Genomic DNA, 24294 nt, shown 5'->3' with positions numbered 1-24294 from the left:
AGCATTTTGAATAGCTCTGAGCTCTAATAGGTTCTCTTGAGCAGACCAGCAACCTTGTGTGTGAAGACTGTCTGGGTGGGCTCCCCACACATACATGGACACATTTGTGGTGAGCACTTTTTGATGTGTAGGGATGTGAAATAGTATACCTCTGGAAAGATTGGTTGGATTCATCCACCACTGAAACGATCAACGAAGAGGCAAAGTGATTGTAATCCTTTGAGAGAAAGGATCAAGAACCTGAGACCATTGAGATGCTAGGGTCCACTGAGCAGTTCTGAGATGGAGCCTTCCAAAGGGGGTAACGTGGCTGTGTATGTCATGTGTCCCAAAAGCTGCATCATCTGCCTGGCTGAAATGGTTTGTAGAAGAGAAACTTGCTTGCAAAGCTGAAGCAAAGTGTCCTGCCTTTGTCGAAGTAGAAAAGCCTGTAGTTGAACAGTGTTGAGAAGGGCTCCCATGAACTGAAATTTTGGGGATAGTTGAAGTTGAAACATTGGAAAGTTGACTCGAATCATTATTGTGGAAAGCACATCTTGAGGCAAGGCAGCATTTATTAGCCAATCGTCTAGATATGGAAACACTTGAAACTTGTGAACGCACAGGGTTGCTGCCATGACCATTAGGCGCTTGGTGAATACTCTTGGGGAAGAACCCAGGCCGAATGGCAGAACTTTGTACTGGAAGTGTTGATGAGCAACACAAAAGCGCATAAACTTCCTGTGAGCAGGGTATATGGAGATATGTGTAGGCCTCTTTGAAATCTAGAGAGCATAGCCATTCATTTTATTCAAGAAGAGGGTATAGAGTGCCCAAAGATAACATGCAAAACTTTTCTTTGACTAGATATTTGTTTAAGTCTTGGAGGTTGAGAATTGTTTGGAATTAGAAAATACCTGGACTAGAACACCTGGTTTTTCTAAGGAGGAACTACTTCTATGGCATTTCGCTGAAGCAAGGCTTTGATTTCCTGAAGAAGGGACATCTGTTGTGATGCGAAAGAGGACTCTCTTGGAGGGTGATTTGGAGGTATTGTTATGAAATGGAGTAACTCTCTGTGATGACCTTGAGAACCCAAGAGGCCGTCATGATGAGAGCCCAACATCGATGATATAATTGTAGTCAACTTCCAATAGGTTGGGGAAGAGACTGCTCTCTAGAAGCACATCAAGAAGACTGAGCTGGCTTTTGAGGAACCAAAGTCTGGGTCTTGAGGTTGCTGTTGTTTTTGTCTCTTCTGTGGTGGTGGTTTGGAAGATGAGGATGTTGCAGGGTATCATCTTTTATAAGAATAAGAAGCTAATTTTGGAGCAGACTTAGATTGTTGACTCAGACTTTGATCTATTCAAAGAGTTCCAATTTTGCTCATGATGAGTCAGCTTTTGAGCAGCATCCTCTATTCTATCACCAAAGAGTTCTTCCCCCAGGCATGGAATGTTGGCTAAACAGTCCTGAAGATTAATATCCATGTCAGAGACTCGTAGCCAAGCACGACACCTCATAGCAACAGACATGGCCGATGCTCTGGATATCATTTCAAAAGCATCGAATGCCGTCCATGCCATATATTTCCTGATTTAAGGAAGACTGTGTGGTCTGCTGAAAATCCTCAAGATGTTCTGGAGGAATATACTGCTCGAAGTCAACCAATTTCTTTACAAGATGTTTAAAATAAGATGACATGTAGAAGTTGTAATTAATTACTCTATTAGCCAACATAGAGTTCTGGTAGAGACGGTGACCAGTACAAAGTTTTGCCATTCGGCCTGGGTTCTTCCCCAAGAGTATTCACCAAGCGCCTAGTGGCAGTGACCCTCACTTCCTGGTGGTGCATAAGCGTAAACCCTGGTACTGGAGGATTTTTTAAGGGTTGACTCCATAAGCAACAATTGGTGTTGTAGTGTGGTACGTCAAATCCAGGGCAAGAAATTATTCTGTAGAGTGAATCAATTTTTCTGGGGCTACAGTAACAGAAAGAGGAGTCTCCCAGTTTTGAAAGAGGGCTTCCTTAAGAAGATTATGCAGAGGTAACTTGAGAAGTTCTTTAGGAGGTTCGTCATAATCTAAGGCATCAAAGAGCTCTGCCCTGGGCTCAGTGTCAGCCTCTAATTTGACAGGGAGGGCCTTGATCAACTGTCTAATGTATTTAGTAAAAGAAAGTCCTTCAGGAGGAAATCATCCTCTCAGAGGAGGAGATGGATCTGAAGGTATGCCATATGACTTAGGGGCAGACAAAGTGGGCTCACACTCAGAGTTAGTATGGTGACGTGAGAGATAAGAATCAACTGCAGGAATCCCAGGTGACTCTCTGTAAGAAGAAGAATGTATAGGAGAACAATGAGAATGATGAGACAATGTTCCTCGATACCAATCTGAAGATGATGTTTTGATGGGGAGCATCGTTGTGATGTTGAGGATCGATGCCTCAATGGAGAGCGTCGTCTACGGGCAGATCAATGAGAGTTAGACTGTCTCAATGGAGATCTGGAATCGGTACACTGTGGCCTTGAGGTGCTATGCTTAGGCTGGGCCGGTACTGAGGGAGTCGATATTAGTACCAGTGATGCATGTAACTAAACATGTCACCTATCTCCCTCCTGAAAAACTCATTGAGTTGCTCTCTGAAGAGCTGCACCAGTACCCTTGGCTCAATAGCCAGTACCATAGGTGCGGCAGGATGTCGAGGGGTTGGTGACCTCAAGGAGGATGAATGCCCTGAAGGAGACAACCTGAAGAGATAGAAAGCGATAGCATCGTCTTTTAGCCTGCATCAAGGGACTTGATGCTCTAGAGCAGGGGTGTCAAAGTCCCTCCTCGAGGGCCGGAATCCAGTCGGGTTTTCTGGATTTCCCCAATGAATATGCATTGAAAGCAGTGCATGCAAGTAGATCTCATGCAGATTCATTGGGGAAATCCTGAAAACCCGACTGGATTCTGGCCCTCGAGGACCGACTTTGACACCTGTGCTCGAGGCTTGTGATGCTTGTTGGGAAGAGGATGGCTTCGCCGATGCTGGTATCGCAGGCTCAGAGTGTTTTCCAGTGTTCATGGCCGAGCTGAAGAGCTTCTCTTGCTGAATGTGACGGGGTTTTAGTGAGCGCTTTCGTAAGGTAGAACAGCGCATGCAGGTGTCAATACGATGCTCAGGGCCTAACACTGCAAACACCAGCTATGTGGGTCAGTGATTGAAATAGGCTGCTGGCATTGACAACATTTTTAAAAGCCTGTCAACGGTTTCAACATGGATGGAAAAATTGCAGCAGCAAAATTAAACTCAATGAAAAAATAGAAGAGAAAACCCGCCAAAAAATAACAAGAAGGCTGAAAGGCCCAAATGAGGAAAAATAAATTTTATTTTTTTTATATAAGAAAAGAAAATGAGTAAAGTAAGGAAAAAACAACAGTCAAAAAGGTTGAAAGCAACATTGACTGGACAAAGTCCAGAAAAAAGCACTTCTTCGTTCTGCAGAAAACAAAGAACCGAGGAACTGCGAGCCTACATTGGGCAGGAAGCAGAAAGGCACTCATGCATGCACGGTGCGGGCAGTCACAAAGTTTCTTAAAAATAAACTTTTAACGTTGGCCATACCAGGCTCCGTGGATGATGTCACCCACATGTGAGAATATGCTGCCTGCTTGTCCTAGGATAATCAAGTTTTTCCAACTGCCTAACAACTTGGGTTATATATAGACACTGTGGCACTTCCCAAAGAAAAATTGCAATAGAAATTCAGATCAATTCCCTAGAAAAATTGCTTTAAGTAAAAGAAAATGAATCAGTATACCTGCCTGGGGACAGCAAGATAATTACTTCCACACAAGAGTGTGATACTTAGCAGAGCATTTCCACAGTTGCCTAGAAAAGCTTAAGTGGCTTTTTTTAGGATACATATGGGCCTTGAAGTATAGGTCTCCTCAGTCATTACGTCAACTCCAAATGGGGAGGCAAGGATAAAACTTGTGGCTGATTATTCTACTTTCTCTGGAGAACATCTGTTACAGGTAAGCAATTTAGCTTTCTCTAAGCAACAGCAGGACGATCAGCCACAAAGCTGGAATGTTCTAGTTGTATTGCTGTCCAACAAAAAACAAAACAAACCCTAAAAAACAATTAGTCAAAAATAAGCAATAGAAATGGCTTTGTAAAGAACCACCTCTTATCACATTTTTAAGGCAACCTGAATATATAAATGGGCCTGGGAGGAGAGAGGCAGAATCTGTATTTAAAAAACATTACAGATGTCTTTGAAAACTGCTCTGAACTGACTCCCCAGTCATTAGTAGCGGTATAGGAATAAAGATAAAGTTAAAGAAAGTTGTTTTCCACCCCTCAAAAAGACCATGTAGAACAGGCTGACCAAAACTACTTTTGCATCAGTTAGTCTTAACAATGAGATGTGAATTTCTAAACAGACGTCCACATGTCAGCCTTGCAATACTCCCTCCATAAAAGCTGATATAAGATGATTCACTGATATAGTCATGGATCTGTAGCCTTGACATGCCTAAGAGTCAGGTATGCCTAGGAATTAATGAGGTGGATGAAGAAAGACCATCTGATCTGTACAATTACAAAACAACCACCCCCTCCCGCTGCTGCCATACCATTTTCCAAGCCTGGTGGTCTAGCGTATATCGCTCCCTCAACAGCTCTGTATTATTTCCCGGAAGCAGGCGCACAAGTCAGGAGCATGGAGGTCAGGGCCAAGTTTTACACGATCCCGCTTGGGCCCGCACAGCTTTCTGAATGGCTGGCGGCAGTTCTCATGGGACTCGCGAGAATTACTGACAGCCATTCAGAAAATGCGCGGGGCCATGCAAGAACGTATAAAGCTTGGCCCTGACCGCCAAATTCCTGACTCGTGTGCCTGCTTCCGGGAAATAATACAGAGCCGAGGGAGGGAAGGAAAAAAACAAAAAGGTACAGGTTTAAAAAAATAGAAAAGGTACCGGTACAAAGGGGGGAGGGGGGTAGGCATGATAAAAAAGGTACAAAGGGGGGGCTATGATTAAAGGTACAAGTGAGGGGATGATTAAAGGTATGGGGGGATGATTAAAAAAAGGTACTGGGGTTATGTGGGGGATGATTTAAGGTACTAGGGGGCACATGGGGGTATGGAGGATGATTTAAGATACTGGGGGGTATCTTAAATCATCCTCCCTGGGCACAGAGCCTGCCTGCTCTTTGCTCTGTCCCTGCCCTGTGTTGGTCTACCATTAGAGGGGGGGGGACAGGGTACACAGCCTGGCAGGGAGAAATTGGTTCAGAATGGCTTTTTTCTTGTTTTCCTCTTCTAAATCTAGGGTGTATATTATGGTCAGGCCTCTTCTAAATCTAGGGTGTGTATTATGGCAGGTGAAAAATACGGTACTTCTATTCAGTGTTCACAAAAGAAAAACATGGAGAAGGACCGCAATTGGTCAGCAAAGTTATACCTGAGATTTGAGTGGCTACAACGCTATTCAGGAAGAAAGTGTTTATAAACAACTTGAAAAATTGAAGGTGGACAAAGCTATGGGACCGGACAGGATCCATCCCAGGATATTGAGGGAGCTCCGAGAAGTTCTGGCAGGTCCTCTTAAAGATTTGCTCAATAAATCTTTAGAGACGGGAGATGTTCCCTTTTCACAAAAGTGGTTGATAAAATGAAGCAGGAAACTACAGGCCAGTAAGCCTCACTTCAGTTATTAGAATCTAATGGATTACAAGATCCGAGGCAACATGGACTTACTAAAGGTAAATCATGCCAAACGAATCTGATTAAATTAATTTACTGGGTGACCAGAAAATTGGATCAAGGACGTGAGCTAGATGTAATTTACTTAGATTTCAGCAAAGCCTTTGACATGGTTCCTCATAGGAGGCTCTTAAATAAACTCCTTGGACTGAAGTTAGGGCCCAAAGTGGTGAACTGGATTAGAAACTGGTTGACAGACAGACACCAGAGGATAGTGGTAAATAGAATTCACTCAGAGGAGAGACAGGTGAGTAGTGGAGTGCCTCAAGAATCAGAGCCGACACCGATTCTGTTCAATATGTTTGTGAGGGACATTGCTGAAGGGTTAGAAGGTAAGGTTAGCCTTTTTGCGGATGATACCAAAATTTGTAACAGAGTGGAAAACATGAAAAAGGATCTGCAAAAGTTAGAAGAATAGTTTAGCATCTAGCAACTAAAATTGAATGCGAAGTGAGGAGTGATGCATTTGGGGGAGGCGAGAAGCTGATAAGCACAGATAGAGAGAGGGACCTTGGGGCGATTGTGTCCAAGGATCTAAAGGCATCTACAGGGTGATACGGCAGTGGCTGTAGCCATAAGGATGCTAGTCTGTATAAAAAGAGTAACCAGCAGAAGAAGGGAGGTGTTGATGCCCATGTATTAATCATTGGTGAGGCTACACTTGGAGTACTTTGTTCAGTTTTGGAGGCCACATCTGGTGAAGGATATAAAAAGACTTGACGTGGTCCAGAGAAAGGCGACAAAAATGGTAAGGGGTTTGAACAAAAAGAAGTATGATAAGAGACTGGAAGACCTAAATATGTATACTTTGGAGGAGATGAGGGACAAGGGAAGATATGAAACAGACATTTAAATACTTGAAAGGTATTAATATAGAACCAAATCTTTTCCAGAGAAGAAAAAATAGTAAAACTAGAGGGCATAATTTGAGGTTACAGGGAGGAAGACAGGAGCAACATTAGGAAATTCTTCTTCACAGAAAGGGTGAAGATGCCTGGAATGCCCTCCTGAGGGAAGTAGTGGAGAGGAAAACAGTGATAAAATTAAAAAAAGCATGAGATAAAAATAGAGGATCTCTAATTAGAAAACGAAGGATGTAAATTAAAAAACTAAAGCCGGTATTGGATAGACTTGCACGGTCTGTGTCCCATATATGGTGATTCAGTGTAGAATGGGCTGGGGTGGGCACCAATGGGAACTCCACTAACTTGGAACATGAGGATGTTACTGGCCAGACTTCAAGACAAGGATGTCCAACCTGTGGCCATGCGGCCCCGTGAAGTATTTTGTGCGGCCCTGGTCGACGGCGATGCAGTGTTTTCCTCTGCTGCCCCCGGATGTTTACCATCTTGCCAGCTCCCTCTTATGTCTTGCTGCAGCGTTTGCACGGCCCCAGCTGCTCACCCGACGACTACAGCAAGATGTGGACCAACCCTAAACTCTCCGTGGAGAGCAACGAGGGCAAGCTGCCCTGCGCCGACTACATCAACATGTTCCCGGCCAGCGGCTCTATGACCAGCACCCCTCCGATTGCTACCTAAACCCGACCGACGACCTACACAAGCCTGTCTACTCCTACTTCTCCCTTCCCCGCTCCTTTAAGCACATCCACCGCCCTCTCCGGCCACCTGCTCTGCGCCAAGGACTCCTTTTCCTCCTCCACCAGCAGCTGTATGGGGACCCCATAGATTGCCAGTGCCTGGCCATCTACAAACTTGCATCATCCAGACAAGTACGGGTTGTTGAACGAATTGTCTGCGTTGTCATTATTTTCTATGGGGAAATTTGCTTTGATATACGAGTGCTTTGAATGAAGAGCATGCTTCTGGAACAAATTAAGCCAAGGTACCACTGTATTTCATATCAAATCTATCAGCCTATATAAGTAGGCTAGTTAAGGATAATAATGTAGGCTTCTTCATGATAGAGCAATAATATATTTTGGATTAAGAAATAAGTTTGTATTTAAAAAAAACATATGATTTTTTTTTTCAGGTCACGAGCAAGATTTGTGTTTTGTAAAAAAGTTCTTATTTGGACTTAGTGAGTCTGAATGATATCCCTAAAGTAACATCGAACAAACAATGGCCACATTAAAAAAGGAATACATTTTAACTATTCCTTTCAATTTGGGATACTAATATTTTGAGACCTTAAGATTGTACAAATTCAATAATAATGTTCATATTATTTGTTTTGTATACTTTAAAGTTTTTTAATTAATGCCCATTTCAAAGTTTAAGGGTTTTTATTTTTGAGACCGATTAAGAATTATTTTGGACTTACTATTACCTTATGCACCTACGTCATCTTATGTATTTTACCTCTGTGCCAAACTAAAATTTATTTTTGGGTGACACTGATGTAACACGAATGTAAAAGTTTTTTTGGGTTTTTTTAAAAAATGGAAAACGTGATAATTTTGCAGGACAAAATAAAAATGTATCTACAATAGGGAACAGATTAATTATATACCATATTTTCTAAACTTATTTCAGGATACAGATCCTTTTGAAACTAATATGAGTACAGGTCTCATAAGTCTACACAAATACAGTAGTGACAATTTCCATCAAAGTACAATCAGAATTACTAGCAAAAGCACTCACAAAATGCAGGAATGGAAAAAAATTGGGATGAATACTCCATACTTTGGATTAATTTATCATCTAATACTAATATTCCACTGAAGTTTTTATACTGCCTGGGATCTGTATTATAATGTTGATAAAAGAAAATGCATTAGAATAAAGTTGCTTTAAGAATAGGCTATGCTCACCTGTGATGAGGGCATCAGGTCTTGACTGTTCCTTTCTCCATGCTGGTACAAACACTGTAATATCTTTATGACCTCTTTCCAAAAACCAATCTACAGACAGTTTTATTCCTCGACAAGAAAAAACTTCTTTGTTCCCATGACTGAAACATAACAAAATTACAGTATATTACAATTGCTTTCTACTCTTTCATGATACTGCGCTAAGTGAACATATTGTGCTGTCGAACTGTTTGAATTTAGTGTTGCATTATTAAATATTACGAAGCAATCTGGAAGTTTTCAAAATGGAGAGTAGTCCATGCAGCGCATCATTTAAGTTTCAAAGGCACATACAGTACAGTAGTCCTTGAGCTTTTACTGCAATACCTTAAGTGCGGTGTCAGGTCAAAAGCGCGCCGGGACAAAGGCGTGCCCAGACAATTGAGCGCAGCGCGCGCCGCCGCACCGCTCTAAATTACTGTTTTTAGCGCTCCGATGGGGGGCGTGGGGGGGGAACCCTCCCACTTTATTTAATAGACATCGCGCCGCGTTGTGGGGGCGTTGTGGGGGGTTGTAACCCCCCACATTTTACTGAAAACTTCACTTTTTCCCTGTTTTTAGGGAAAAAGTTCAGTTTACAGTAAAATGTGGAGGGTTACAACCCCCCAAACCCCCCATAATGCCGGCGCGGTCTATTAAGTAAACTGGGGGGTTCCCCCGTCGGAACCCCTAAAAACTGTAATTTAGAGTGGCGCGGCGGCACGCGCTGCGCTCAATTGTCGGCACGTGCTTTTGTCTTTCGCGCTGTTGTCTATGAACCCTTAAGTGCATTTCAATAAAACCTAATATTCAAAAATGCTTGTTACTGACTTTAATTTCAAAATATTTGAAGTTTATATGCAATGCAAAACTTTAACAATCACATAATTCATGTATGTCAATCCCCAATATGCAAGAACCACCAAATATCTAATCTGGTTTAGCTCAAGCTTCTCAATTGATACTCAAAAAGAATTGCACTTCAGGTATGGTGGATATTTTGTCCCCTGAGACACTGGAGGGTGAAAAGACCTGCCCAAGGTCCACTGACATTCTTTGGGGATTTGAGCTCTAGCTTCCTTGGTTCTTAACCCACTGCTCTAATCACTAGGCTATTTCTCCAGGAAGTACAGGAAAATTATATCAAAGGATTCTTTGACTATGCAAGTGCTGGGGTCGGCTATTTGGAGTTACCTTAGTAAAGCCTCAGAGGCACTGCATGGCAGCCTTCCTCCTCTGGATGACACTGGTGATGACATCTATGGTGGCCTACTAATTTCTTAGGAAATGCCTTCCTAGGCAGGCCTTACATGGGATGACAAATGGGTACAACTGGACATTCTCTATCATGTTTTATATGAGGAGGATGTTATAAGGGTTGTTTAAAAGGTTCCACTTGATCTTGTTTTATGTATCAGCATTTGTGTGTTCTGTGTTTCACAGACAGCTCTATAAAGAATAGGAACATTAACTGTGTTTTGAGACAGGGCAGATAAAAATAAGGAATGGATGAGGCATGATAGATTTCATGTTGTAGAAACCTTAAATCAATTTGGTTATTTCCAAGCATTTTAACATTTGCTTATTTCTGATCTGAGGAAGAAGGTGTTACCTTTGAAAGATAATCAAGCTACATTAAGTTAGTCCAATAAAAAAGGTATTTTTTTCCTTTGTGGGTTTTTTTTTTAATTTCTATATATTATAAGGATTACTGAAACTTCAGATGATGAACCAGAGAAGTTAAGATGCCTATTAATTAGTGCCAAGGTCAATCAATAAGTGACAGCTGGAATTCTAGCTGTAATTACAGACTTGGCTTCCAAAGCAAAGGTCCCCAGCAGTAGGCCTCCCCCCTGTCCAGCAGCACCTCTGCCTTGCTCCCCTTGTCCAGCAGTAGGCCTCCCTTCCTGTTATCTCCCCCCTGTCCAGTATGCCTCCCTTCATGTTTCCTCCCCCTGTCCAGTGGCACCTCTTCCCTGCTCCCCCTGTCCAGCAGTAGACCTTCTCCCTTCCTTTTACCTCCCCCTGTCTAGCAGCACCTCTTCCCTGCTCCGCCCTGTCCAGCAGTAGGCCTCCCTTCCTGTTACCTCCCCCCCTGTCCAGCAGCACCTCTTCCTTGCTTCCCCTATCCAGCAGTAGGCCTCCCTTCCTGTTACCTCCCCCTCTATCCAGCAGCACCTCTTCCTTTCTCCCCCTGTCCAGCAGTAGGCCTCCCTTCTTGTTACCTCCCCCCGTCCAGCAGCACCTCTTCCTTGCTCCCCCTGTCCAGCAGGAGGCCTCCCTTCCTGTTACCTTCCCCCCGTCCAGCAGCACCTCTTCCTTGCTCCCCCTGTCCAGCAGTAGGCCTCCCTTCCTGTTACCTTCCCCCCGTCCAGCAGCACCTCTCTTCCTTGCTCCTCCTGTCCAGCAATAAGCCTCCCTTCTGTTACCTCCCCCGTCCAGCAGCACCTCTTCCTTGCTCCCCCTGTCCAGCGTCTGGCTTCCTGGTCGTTCGCGTCTGCCTTCCTCTTCAAAGTAGCCTGCTGAGGTTCGTGGCTGGCTGTAGCGAACCTCGCAGGCTGCTCTGCATGTCAGTAGCACGTTCCCTCTGACCGGTAGCACGCTCCCTCTTGACGCACGGGATCGCGTCAGAGGGAACGTGCTACCGACATGCAGAGCAGCCTACGAGGTTTGCTACAGCCGGCCACGAACCTCAGCAGGCTGCTTTTAAGAGGAGCAGCGGCAGCGGCAGCAGTTGGTGAGTGAGGGCGAGAGTGGGGAGGCGCCGGCGTGTTCCCTGCCTCCGTGTTCAAAAATGGAATTCGATACGGATCCAGAGACTACTGTGGCAGAGATCACGCCATCCTAAGTGCACATAAGCGCTTAGGATTTTATTATAGAGGATTAGGAGAGATCTCATTGGGCAGTGGTTTTTAACCCAAACAGCTAGTCAGGTTTTCAGGATTATCAGTGGTGTGCGGTGAGGGCTTTCAGTGAATCCTCAGCTCTACAGTCCTGCTTTTTTATTTTTTGTTTACTTTTTGTTTGCTGCAGTTTGATTTGTTGAGTAGGCAGCCTATTAACCACATCTCTCAGGTGGTATTCTTCCTCATTCTACTACCTACGCCAACTCCAAAAAATAAGGAACTACTTTTCTGAGTTTGACTTCACCCAGCTATTCTATGCCTTAGTCCTCTCCTGCATGGACTACTATTCAGCGGTCTCATGGCAAAGAACATACATCTCCAGCGAATACAAAATGCAACAATCAGACTTCTAAAAAACCTCTATCCCTGTGAGTCTGTCTCCCAGGCTCTGTTGTTGGCTCACTGGCTGCCTGTAGCCAAACACTGTGTCTTCAAGGGCCTGATGCTAGCGTTCAAATCCTTGCACGACATGGCGCCAGGCTATGTGACGACCAAGCTTTCTCAGTACATGCAAAATAGATCCTTTTGATCCCAGGATGAAATACGCCTCAAAATGCCCCCTGGATGTGCCCTTCAATTGCAAACTACCAAACAACGTTCCTACTCTCACTTCATACCAAACATTGGCATCAACTGCCCCCACAGATTAGATCCCTTGAAGGACTCCTCAACTTTAGGAAAGCAATAAAAACATACCTCTTCACCTAACTCCCCCACCCACGACCTATGATAAAGAAATGTATATGGATACGTGACCCTCAATAGGTGTTATGTTAGAATAAAAACTTTTTATTGAAAAATCTGGCACTATAACTGACTAATTCAACCTGTAAACTGTATGTTATGGACATCGATATTAGATCCCTAGTATGTGTTGAGTTAGGATAATCCTATATAATAAAAGCCTAAGCACACATGCGCACTTAGGATTTCGTGTTCCCTGCCGCAGTGGTGTGTGATCCGTGGCCGCCAACCCAGCGGCAGGGAACATTCTGGCCACTCTCCTCCTCCCGCCCTCACTCACCATGGAAGCCAGGCAAGCTCTCTCCCTGCCCGCGTCCTCGGCAGGGAACACACCTCCCGCCCTCACTCGCCGCTGCTGCTACTGCTCCTCCTCTTCAGAGCAGCCTGCGATGGTGGCCGGCTTTAGCGAACCTCACAGGCCGCTCTCCAACCTCAATAGCACGTTCCCTCTGACGCACGGGATCGTGTCAAAGGGAACGTGCTACCGAGTTGGAGAGCGGCCTGCGAGGTTTGCTAAAGCCGGCCACCATCGCAGGCTGTTCTGAAGAGGAGGATCAGCCACCACGATCGCCAAAAAGTAGAGTCCTGCATTTGTGGCAGCAAAGATAATTTATAAGTGGAGAAAGAGAAACATTAGGAATGTGACATCACCCCACCCCATGATGGAAACTGTGAAGGTGATTATATATGAAGTTTGATTATACTCATGTAAAACCCTCTGCTAAGGGGAGGGCTCTACTAAGGATAGCCAAATCTTTTCAATTTTAGATCTCCTAGGCGAGAAAGAAGTTGCCAGACATTCATATCTGTGGGGGACCTGGAGGGGAAGGGAAATACCGCTGCTGCTTCTGCAAAGGAAAGTGGGGGGGGGGGAAAGAGAAGGGAGTGGGGGAAAATGCTGCTACTACTTCATAGGGATCTGGAGGGGAAGGGAAATATCACTGCTGCTTCTGCAAAGGAAAGTTGGGGGGGAGAGAAGGGAATGGGGGGTGGGGGAAAATGCTGCTACTACTTCACAGGGACCTGGAGGGGAAGGGAAATACTGCTGCTGCTTCTGCAAAGGAAAGTGGGGGGGGGAGGGGGAGAGAGACAGAAAGAAATACAGACAGACAAAGGAGGCCAGGGAGAGAGATAGACAGAAACAAAGACAGACAGGGGACCAGATAGACAGACAGAAAGAAAGACAGACAGACAAAGGGTGCCAAGGAGAGAGAGAGAGAAAAATAGCAGGAGGGAGAGAGACAGAAAGAAAGGAAGAAAGAGACAGGAGCAGGGAGAGAGACATAAAGAAAGAAAGACAGACAGGCATATATTCTAGCACCCGTTAATGTTACGGGCTTAAACACTAGTAGCTTTATATTATGTATTAGGATAAAATTTGTACAGAAAACCTTGCACTGTTAAGATAACTATGGCAAACTGTAACCAGTAAAACTGAATTGTATACAATGTATATTAATATTAGACCTCTAGTATGTGTCAAGTTAGGATAAAAACTTGTATTGTAAACTTTTACTGGAATTATGTATGTTAACCTGTAATCTGTTCTGAGCTATTTGGGGACAACTGATATAAAATGAAATAAATAAATAAATAAAACTGCATCAAACAAAAATAAAAGCAGTGCTCTTGGGCTGGGGATTCTCCGAACCCCCCTGAAGACCCTGAGGGCAGTACTGACCTTAATTTGATTGGCTGAGCAGCATCTGCCTGTAGCCTGCTAAACCAATAAAATTTAGAACAGTGCCCTCAGAGCCTTTAGGGGGTGGGGTGAATCCCCCCAAAGGCCCTGACCGCACGTCCCTGCAGGATATCCAAAACAAATATGCACGAGATAAATTTATATACCAAGCAGGCAGTACAGGAAAATCTGTATCACACATATTTGCTGTGGATATTCTGAAAACCCAAGTGGCTGGGTGCTTCCCAAAAACTGGATTGAAAAGCACTGCTGCAGAGATAGAGGTTGAAAATTTCAGGCCAGTTAATAATAATAATAATAATAATAATAGTTTATTTTTATATACCGCCATACCCATGCGAGTTCAAGGCGGTTTACATTGAGTTACATTAGGGTCTGCATAGACAGGCAGATTTACAATTATTTGTAAGTCTGAACTCAGTAGTGATTAAACAGTTTCTGGAAGCCAATGGATTACAAGATATGAGATAGCATGGCTTTATTAGAGTAGGTCTTGTCAAAATGAATTTGATCAATTTCTTTGACTAAGTGAACACAGAATTGGATCGGGGTGAGTGTTAGATGTGGTATACTTAGATTTCATTAAGGCCTTTGACATGGTTCCACATTAGCAACTTATAAACTGAAAGTCTTAAAAGTAACTTGGGAAGCAACAAAGGGCAGTGGTTATGTGGCGTACACTTTGAGGACAGGGCTATTAATAGTGATGTGTTGCAGAGATCTGACCTTGGTGGTATTCTTTTTATCATTTTTTAAAAAGTTATAATGCAGAAAAGTTTTCGGGGAAGGTTTACCTCTTTGCCGATACCAAAATCTGCAAAAGGTTAATACTCTAGATCAGTGGTTCCCAACCCTGTCCTGGAGGAACACCAGGCCAATTGGGTTTTCAGGCTAGCCCTAATGAATATGCATGAAGCAAATTTGCATGCCTATCACTTCCATCATATGCAAATCTCTCTCATGCATATTCATTAGGGCTAGCCTGAAAACCCGATTGGCCTGGTGCTCCTCCAGGACAGGGTTGGGAATCACTGCTCTAGATCACATGCATCAAACACAAGGCCCGCCTGGTAGTTTTAAGCGGCCCGCGGTGACTGTGAACTTGACACCACCCTGTAGGGAAATCCTCTCCAGGAGCCTCCTTGAGTTCCGACCCCCCACCTACCACCTCCCCGTTGCTAAAATATAAAATCTTTGGGCAGCTGACGCAAACCAGCCTCCCGCCGTCAGCCTGCCCTGGAAGTGTTCTTTCTGCAGCGTCCTGCCTATGCAGGAAGAGGAAGTGCTGCAGAAAGAACACTTCCAGGACAGGCAGTCAGTGGGAGGCTGGTTTCACATCAGCTGCCCGAAGATTTAAAATTTCTGCGGCGGGGATATGAGTGAGTCAGGAACTGGGGACAGGTCTTACCGTAGGATCCAGCTGAGAGAGGAGGGCTGGGGTTGGGAATGAGGGAAGGACATACTGTACGAGCTGCGGGGGGGGAAGCAAGGAGGACAGATGCTGCATGGCCTGTGAGGGGGTTGGGAAGCACAGAGACTGCACGGGCTGGGGGTTAGGCAGGGAGGGAAAGAGATGCTGCCAGTGGGTGAGGGAAGAGAAAAATAAAATTCTTGGACAGAGATGTGTGGAGTGGAAGAGAAAGAGAGTTGGTATACATGGGGAAGAGGGAGAATTGTTGGACATGATAATGGTGGAGAGGTGGAAGGGAGAAATGTTACACTGGGAGGGAGGAGAGAGAGGACTCAAAGAAGGGAGAGATGTCAGATTCCAGAGAAGGGTGATGGAAGGAGGGAAGAGAGAGATGTCCAGTGTCTTTTTCTGAACAGAATTTTTAAACTGAGATAGATATCTGCTAGATTATTAATAAAATGGTTCCTGAAAGATAAATCTAAAGTAGATAAATTACCTGAGACTATTGCATAGGTTGATAAAAAGTGATAAAGTAAAGAAATGAACATTGTCTGCTTGTCTGAATATAATTTAAATTACCTTTTTTCTATGAGATCTATTGGGTGAAGTTACAGTCCCAATAATGTGGACTTGGATTTGAAAGATTTATTTCCTTTAATGTAATCATTTTGTTCTACATTGGTGTGTATTCCTATTTATTTGTTGTAAAAATGAATAAACTTATAAATTAAAAAAATAAAATGGGATTGTCTTGTTTGCATTATTGCAGTTTGTCTAGCAAATCAACGCCAAGATTAAGTAATCTCATAATTCTGTGCTGCTGTTCAATGTCCACAATTTGTTAACCTTGTTTTCTAATGAAGTCATTTCAATGTACTGCACCAATTCCAAAGTAAGAGGCTTAGCTCAGGAGGGCTATACAATCTACAGACATGTCTACATAATGACTTAGCTGCACAATGAAACAGAGTAGGTACTTGGGGGAGATTTAGCACAACTATGCAACCATCTGTTCTAGCACAGAAGTTTTACATTTTATACAAAATTAATTGGCAATGCTTGGAAAGAGGCTTAGGGAAAAGTTTGCCATTATAAACTGGTTACATTGAGACCACACTGGATACATGTATACAGCTCCCCCTCCCAATCTGCGGTTTCCCCAATCGCAAATTCAGTTATTTGAAATTTTTTTTTTTTAGCCTTGATTTTTCATTGAGAAACGCTGCCCCGGACATCCCCCAGACCTTACCTGGTAGTCTAGCGGCAACGCGGGGCAGGAGCGATCTTCCTACAATCCTGCCCTGTGCAGAGCCGGGCTGCGAGTTCCCGTGGTCTCACGAGACTACAATGAAATCTCCTATTGTAGTCTCATGAGACCACAGGAACTCACAGCACTGTTAGACCACCAGGTAAGGTCGGGGATGCAGGAGAGAGGCAGGGGTGGGGTAGAGCTGGCCCCAAAAATTATTCACAATTTTCCCTATTCGCGGGTAGGGTCTACTGTACTGGGTCCCAGAAGGAGCTATGGTCCATAATCCTCGTATGGGGCTCTGGATGCAGCAACTAGTCTAGCTATAAGAGAGGGGAAGTATGGGGAAACCCCCACCCCCCACACACATACACATACAGAACCTCCAGGTAGAAACACAAGATGAGTAAGTTTTGTAGCCTAATAAAGCAGAGCTTCCCAAGCTTGACACCACAGCCTTAGGTTTTCAGGATATCTACAGGAAGTCAAAGGTAGGTTGTGGATGGGTCAGAGGGGTGGGAAGGAGGTGGGAGATGGAGCAGAGTTGCCTGGGATAGGATGCGTGAGGAATCACTCCTGTCCCGGTTCACTGCTATACCAGGGCTTAAGACAAGCAAATCATCTCATGCATATTTATTATGGATATCCTGAAAAACATGTGGGTTAGAGCAAAATGTGGGTAAGAGCAACTTGGAAAATGTCAGCTTACCTCCAGAAACTGAAATTACATGTTTTTCTTTATCTGTCTGGTTGACCAGTTTAAGGAAACATCCCAGACAGAAATAAATTAATTCAAGAATAGTCATTTTGAGTGTTCTAGTTACTAGGCTTCCTTATTAACTTCAAGTAGTCTTTTATCACAACCACAGTTTAGTTTATTAATAGGCTTTCTACACTGCCATTCACATTGCAACAATGCAGTTTATAAAGTTTATAAGAAAGACCAATCAATAAAATACACAAAAAATCATGAACACACATTTCAGAGTCTGAGATGAAGACACAAGTTTTATTAGACTGATAATAGACTACAGAAAGAAACAAAATGCCGAGCCTTGATCTAGCCAGCACTTTCCACGACATCATTGTTATACACTTTGAACTTGGTGACGGATGACTTGGGTTGATGCAGAAAACTTGTTGGAGAATTTGGTTAGAAGCACAAAGGGAATGCCCAGTTTGCTTACCTATGGAGTAACAAATTATATACAAATAAAACTTCCACAAAACTTGTGCACTAATCGGAATACGCCAGACATGTTCCCTTGGATTCTATAAAGGTTGCTCAAATTTGGGACTGATCCCAGATCTGCGAGCAAAATAATTGATGAGCACCAATGATTTAATTATTGATGTTAACAAGCACTTGGTACTAATAATTTGCATGCAGATCTGGCTGTATTTTATAACCATGGGCACCTAAATTGGATTGCACGCAACTTAAAAGTGGATGTGGCCATGAGAGGGGAATGAACAGGTCAGCAGGGACATTCACAAAATAGGAACAATGTAATGAAGATCCTCGCCTAACTTGCACGCCAGAATTTACACCAGGTTTCAGCAGGCGCAAGTCCCTGTGCCCTAAGTTTGGCATAGAAATCCACACTAAATGCTATTCAGAATAATGCTGAGCTTGGATTTTTGCCTAATTTTCTGTGCCATTTATGCAGTCTAGCCTATTGCACACAAATCTATGCAAAGGGCAGCCAGTGCTGTTCACATGTGCGATTAGGAAAGCATATCGGTATGCATCTGCATGTATTCTGGAATGCTACGCATAAAATTTTTGTGATTTATGCACAGAATATCAATAAGCACATACACAGATATGTGCTGATTTTTTTTTTTTCTTTTTCTGCTCATACCTGTAAACAGATATTTTCCCTCTATACAGAATTGTCACTTCCCCATTCTGTTTCCACCTTATGCTCTTTATAGAGGCTATGAAAAGTTGACAGGTTCCATTTTCTCAAAGGGGAAAAAAGAGCAGGTATTAAATCCTCACAGATACTGTAGAAAAATGAGTTAAGTAAAATAAAACCCTTTTACCAATCAAGGGACCCGACACGGTCCGTGTTTCGGACAAACCTTCGTCAGGGGTCCATGGTGAAAAAGGTTGGGACATACCATAAAAAAATGAAGATAAGTAACAAAGTGCCTGTATATTGTGTTCGCCGAGGATCGCTGCAAAAAGTAAAGCGTCTCTAGGAAGCAGTAAAAAGAGGCAAAACGAAGATTTGTCCAAAACATGGACCGTGTCGGGTCCCTTGATTGGTAAAAGGGTTTTATTTTACTTATTTGTATTTTAATTTTGGTACAATAAATTTTTGCCTGCATCTTGCACACAGTCTGCAGTTTTGTTTGTTTCTCTTGCATGTTTTTTTCTGCAGACAAAGTTGGACTTTCTCCTATGTTTTGTTGCCCTGAAAAATGAGTTAACCCTTCTATGCCGCCTTAGTGGTATTGAAGTTCTTGCATTGTGCTTAGCCTTAGGTTTGTTTTTTTTGTTTTTAGCATTTTTCTACTTGATATAAAGCTTTTTATACAACCAAGTTAAAAATCTTTTGGTGTCAATTGAGAAGCCCCATAATTTAAAAAACTGAGATGTTCTTTTTGTTATTATGCAGTGACCTGGGGAACTGGGTTCAATTCCCCCTCCAGCTCCTTGTGACTCTGGGCAAGTCACCTAAACCTCTGTTGCCCCAGGTACAAACTAAATACCAGTACATAACATGTAAACTGCCTTGACTGTAACGAAAGAAAGAAGGTATATCAAATCCTACCACCTTTTCCTTTTCTTTATTAGCTGTTGTAGGCAACATAGCCCCTATATTTCTCATATTGTATATACTTAAAATGTTCTTCCTGGGATAAAGTCATTATTACACTTGATTGGGGTGAAGCATGAGTACTTCCCCCTACACCCCCCCAATCGATATTGCTATAAGACTGCTCCTATGCTCCTGCCCCTTGCAGACTCACTTTTGAAAACAGCTGCCATGAGTTCCCGCAGCAATCTCACAAGACTTAGTGGCAGCCATTTTCAACAGTGAGTCTGCACGGGGCAGGAGTGTAGGAACAATGCTACTTCCCCCAGTTCACCTCTGGACCACCAGGGAGTCAAAGGTAGGCTGTGTAAGGGGCCGGGGGGAATGGAGCAGAACCGGCCAGGACAGGATGCGGGAGGGATTGCTCCTGTCCTAGCTCCCCTCTAAGGCTTAAGGTAGGTCTGCGTGAGGCCCACAGTGGGCATAAGAGGGGGTGGGGGTAGAGCAGAGCAGGGGAGGACTCCCATATAAACCAAGACTCTCATTATTCATTTTTCATTATGTTCTGAGAATTTAGCTTTACTGAAAACAAATGCGAACCCAAGGCTTGTGAAGACTGGTAAGATGACTTTCTGCTGTGCAGGAGTTAAAATATGGAACTCCCTTGTGGGCCAAATACAAAATTGCCGTGAAAAGGGCTTGTTTAGAAAACTACTCAAGATGCAATTATTTGTGGATGCCTTTTTTTAGCCAATAACTTGTTTCTCTGGTATAATTGAGGAATTATTCACAATCTCTTTATATAAGCTTTGGTGTTAGTTTGCAGATATGATCTCTGAGGATTGTTTATGTGCTTGTCTTATTATGTATTTTTATAATTTTATGTATGTAAATTATGTAAACCATTTAGTGCTAAACGGTATAGAAATTTTTTAAATAAATAAAATTTAAAAATCTCAGTTTATATGCAGTTTAGATTCTTCTAGGAGTTAGAAAGCACAACAGGGAATGCTAAACAGGTTACTAAAAACTCATTACAAAGTAACGTGAAACAAAAAACCCAAATGCTAGCTTAGTTTAGGAATCTAACTAAAGCAAGTTTCTATGGTAAACAGCAGGATGGAAGTGATACGTTTAAGCATTTTATTTAATATCAAGATTGCTTTTTTTGTGTATGTAGTCAAAACATTCCTGAAGCAATATCACCTTAGAGAACTAAGGGTTCCTTTTACTAAAGCTGTAGCAAAAGTGGCTGCTTATGTGTGGCTTTCCAACACACTAAGGCAACTTGTGAAGCGGATGGAAAATGGACGACATTTCCATTTCTCCATTTAATGGCCATGTGTAGCCATTAAACAAATTACCGTGTGAGCTCTTACCGGATACCAGGCAGTAAGGGCCCATGAACTAATGCCACACTAATCAATTAGCACGCGGTAAAGCTTCATGTGCAGATTAGCACTGGCACGCTCACTCTCCACCCCCAAACACCACCCCGTTAGAGAAAATTACAAAAAATTACTTTAGTGCAGTGTATGTGCACAGATAGGGAAATTTACCATGGGATAGCAGCACATGTGTCACGGTAAGTCTTTTTTATGTATAGTAAGCGTGTGCTAGCCCTAAACTTGGCACAGGTTACACAGGTTTTAAATATTATATTCTACTTGTCACTACATACTAAATCTCCTCCCCCAGACTTAGCCTTTACCTCTCTAGCCTAAGCAATTTCACACTGAGGAGGCACTAGCAAGCTTTATCATTCCCTTTGAAGAAGTCCGTTGGTGCGAAAAACGGATTGGGTCTCCGTCGGGTCATAAAAGATAAGTGCTTGACGATAGTTTTCACATAGCCAGAAGGAATATCATTGTGGTTAAGTCCATGGTTGCCAGCTCTCGATTGCTCATTTCAGTATGAGAGGAACAGATATTTAATCATTGAATTATAAATATAATATTTAAATGAATTAAATTAAAATAAAAATTTTCAACAGAGGTTTTGACCTATGATGATACCTTAACCCCAAAATGGTTTCAATCTATTGATTAGATTCCTGGGGTATTTTGAGGTCTTTTTCCTCTGTTTTAATATATATCAAGCACTATATATGATTGTGAGTGCTCTACACTTTATGTCAATCTGAGGATTTTTGTATCTGAACACTCACTTGAGTCTTCATTTATTTCATATTGTTTTACCACTAAACATTAAGCGAAACTGTCTCCGTTACAACTTCATTGAGGCTAATACCGTATTTGCGCGCGTTATACACGATTTTACAAACTGAGTATAACCATGCGCGTTATATTCGTGAGCGCGTTGTACACATTTTTTTTTACATAGTTCCCCCCCCCGACGTCCGATTCACCCCGCAGGACCGCTCGCACTCGCACCCCCACCCCGAAGGACCGCTCGCACCCCCACAGCCTCTCCACCCCCCCCATCATGGAGAAGCTGCCTACCGTTGTCCTGCTGCTTCCTCTGCCGGCGGTCCCGCCCCTTCTCTGAGCCCTGCGTCTGCGCTGCTTCCTCTTCCGGCGGTCCCGCCCTTTCTCTGACGTCCGAGAAAGGGCAGGACCGCTGGAAGAGGAAGCAGCGCAGACGCAGGGCTCAGAGAAGGGACGGGACCACCGGCAGAGGAAGCAGCAGGACAATGGTAGGCAGCTTCTCCATGATAGGGGGGGTGGGGAGGCTGTGGGGGTGCGAGCAGTCCTTCGGGGTGGGGATGCGAGTGCGAGCGGTCCTTCGGGGTGGGGGTGCGAGCGGTCCTGCGGGGGGGGGGGGTGCGAGCAGTCCTGCGGGGGGGAGTGAATCAGACATAGGGGGGGGCATCAGGCTTTCAGGGTGGGGACAGGACTTCAAGGGGGAGAGGAGAGTCGGGGCGGGCGAAAGGAGAGTCGGCGGCGACGGGAAAGTCGGGGCGGCATGCGCAGTATATAAAAATTTCTTTACATAAATTACAGTTTCCCGCGCGCTATACCCGGGTGCGCGGTATATGAGTGAAAATGCGGTACCTTCTGTTGACTATTAAAGTTGCCTTACCAGTTAAGTCCCTTAAAGTGTAATGACAGTTCAAAGAACTGCAAAAGGGATCCATGAGCTCCAATATACAACGCTTGACTGTTCAAACATTTTAGAAATATAATCATTACTATTTCATATATGTAGAATGCAATGGTTAAAAGTACCCCTAAAGTACTGCCTAGGTCCCTCCCTTTTCAAAACTACAATTGTATCATAATTGTGCATTTAGTTACAGTTTACTCAAGATTTCTGATTTTAGGATTAAACCCCCACATGTTTATTGAAATACTGAAAAAAATAATCCTACTCTCATCTTTTGGCTTCTCTGCATTGGATCTTTCATCCTGTTCCTGTGCCATTTTATACAGATAACTTCCTAACTGTACAAAATATATTTGATTCAACCAAAAAAGGTAGACAGCAATAGCACCTGTGCAATGCAACATCCCAATGTTTTGTTTCATCAAATGACACATGAATAGAAGCCCTAACTATATATTTAAATATAAAATAGCAAAAATAAAAATCTGCAAATTTCTTGATTACATTTGCTAGCTAAGGGTATAGAAGCATAGTGAAACTAAGACAGAATAGCAGGAGAAGAAAAGAATCTGTAACTGAAATGGTCAATTATTTTCACACCGTAGTGGACTGATCTTGGTAGTGCTTGGTGCAGAAAAGTCAAAAGTTCTCTTATTACAATAACTGATTACGGTATATCCTTTAATAGATAGCCAAGTTGCCTTTTGTGTCCTAGTTTTGCTTTATTCTTTCCAACTCGTTGGATGTTGGAAAGAAATTGTATACAAGGGATCAAGAATGTCTCTCATTAAAAAAATGTATCAGACTAGACACAGGGTGCCAGGAAACCAACCTCCCAATGCATTTCTACGGGAGAAGCAGTTCCAACTACTACAGAATCAGTTACAATAAAAGCAGTTAAACTGCCTCTCCCCTCTTCTCTACTCTCACAGACACTAGAGCTAGAAACTGTTCCATGAGGCATGCTCTGCTTACTTTAACCCATATAACCCATGTGCTTTCACAGCCCTATCCCTTAATGGGCAGCTTTTTAATGATTAAGATGTACATTTTTTTTTCTTTAAAGTCAATTCTGCTGTGAAACCTACTTACTGAACTGTAAGGTTTCTTAATGACTGTTCTGTTTACTGATAACTAGTAAAAATAACACAGATTGTGACCTGACTAGGGACAGAGAAAGTACCTGCATCTATTTTATACAGTTTTGCATATGCCCAGTAGCACTATAGAGAAGGATATGGCAATACTTGAGAGGGTCCAGAGGAGAGCGACACAAATGATTAAGGGCATGGAAAACCTTTCATACACTGAAAGATTGGAGAGACTGGGGCTCTTCTCCTTGGAAAAGCGGAGACTCAGAGGAGACATGATAGAGACCTACAAGATCATGAAGGGCATAGAGAGAATAGAGAGGGACAGATTCTTCAAACTTTCAAAACATAAAAGAACAAGAGGGCATTCGGAAAAGTTGGAAGGGGACAGTTTTTCTTTACCTAGCGTGTGGTGGACACCTGGAATGCGCTTCCAGAGGACGTAATAGGACAGAGTACTGTACTGGAGTTCAAGAAAGGATTGGACAATTTCCTACTGGAAAAAGGGATAGAGGGGTATAGATAGAGGATTACTGCACAGGTCCTGGACCTGTTGGGCCGCCGCATGAGTGGACTGCTGGGCACGATGGACCTCGGGTCTGACCCAGTGGAGGCATTGCTTATGTTCTTATGATTAGTATTATTAGTAGCATCTGTGTGGGACAGTGGTACCCTGTAGATGTAAAAGTCATCTTTTGAAATCTGTCACATTTGATGTGGCTTGATATCATTACACTGCGTTTCATTTTATCATTTGTAAATCAAACCTCTCCCTTCCCATTCTCTTCTAAGTCAAAATAGTCTCACTTGCTCTGATCTTAT

At 43.2% G+C, this 24294-nt stretch overlaps 1 protein-coding gene across 3 annotated transcripts in view; it reads right to left on the bottom strand.

Moving 5' to 3' along the window:
- Positions 1 to 24294, bottom strand: part of ZC3H12C (zinc finger CCCH-type containing 12C) — an 84841-nt gene that overhangs the window by 22005 nt on the left and 38542 nt on the right. For all 3 annotated transcript variants that reach the window (XM_033950461.1, XM_033950460.1, XM_033950462.1), the window contains one exon: positions 8518 to 8657. In XM_033950461.1, the coding sequence (XP_033806352.1) occupies positions 8518 to 8657 (140 nt within the window). The remainder of the gene's footprint in view (positions 1 to 8517; positions 8658 to 24294) is intronic.

Source organism: Geotrypetes seraphini, chromosome 6 (genome assembly GCF_902459505.1).
Source record: "Geotrypetes seraphini chromosome 6, aGeoSer1.1, whole genome shotgun sequence".
NCBI classification, from domain to species: domain Eukaryota; kingdom Metazoa; phylum Chordata; class Amphibia; order Gymnophiona; family Dermophiidae; genus Geotrypetes; species Geotrypetes seraphini.
Note: the sequence above shows the minus strand (reverse complement) of the source record. Positions and strands in the feature narration are given on the sequence as shown.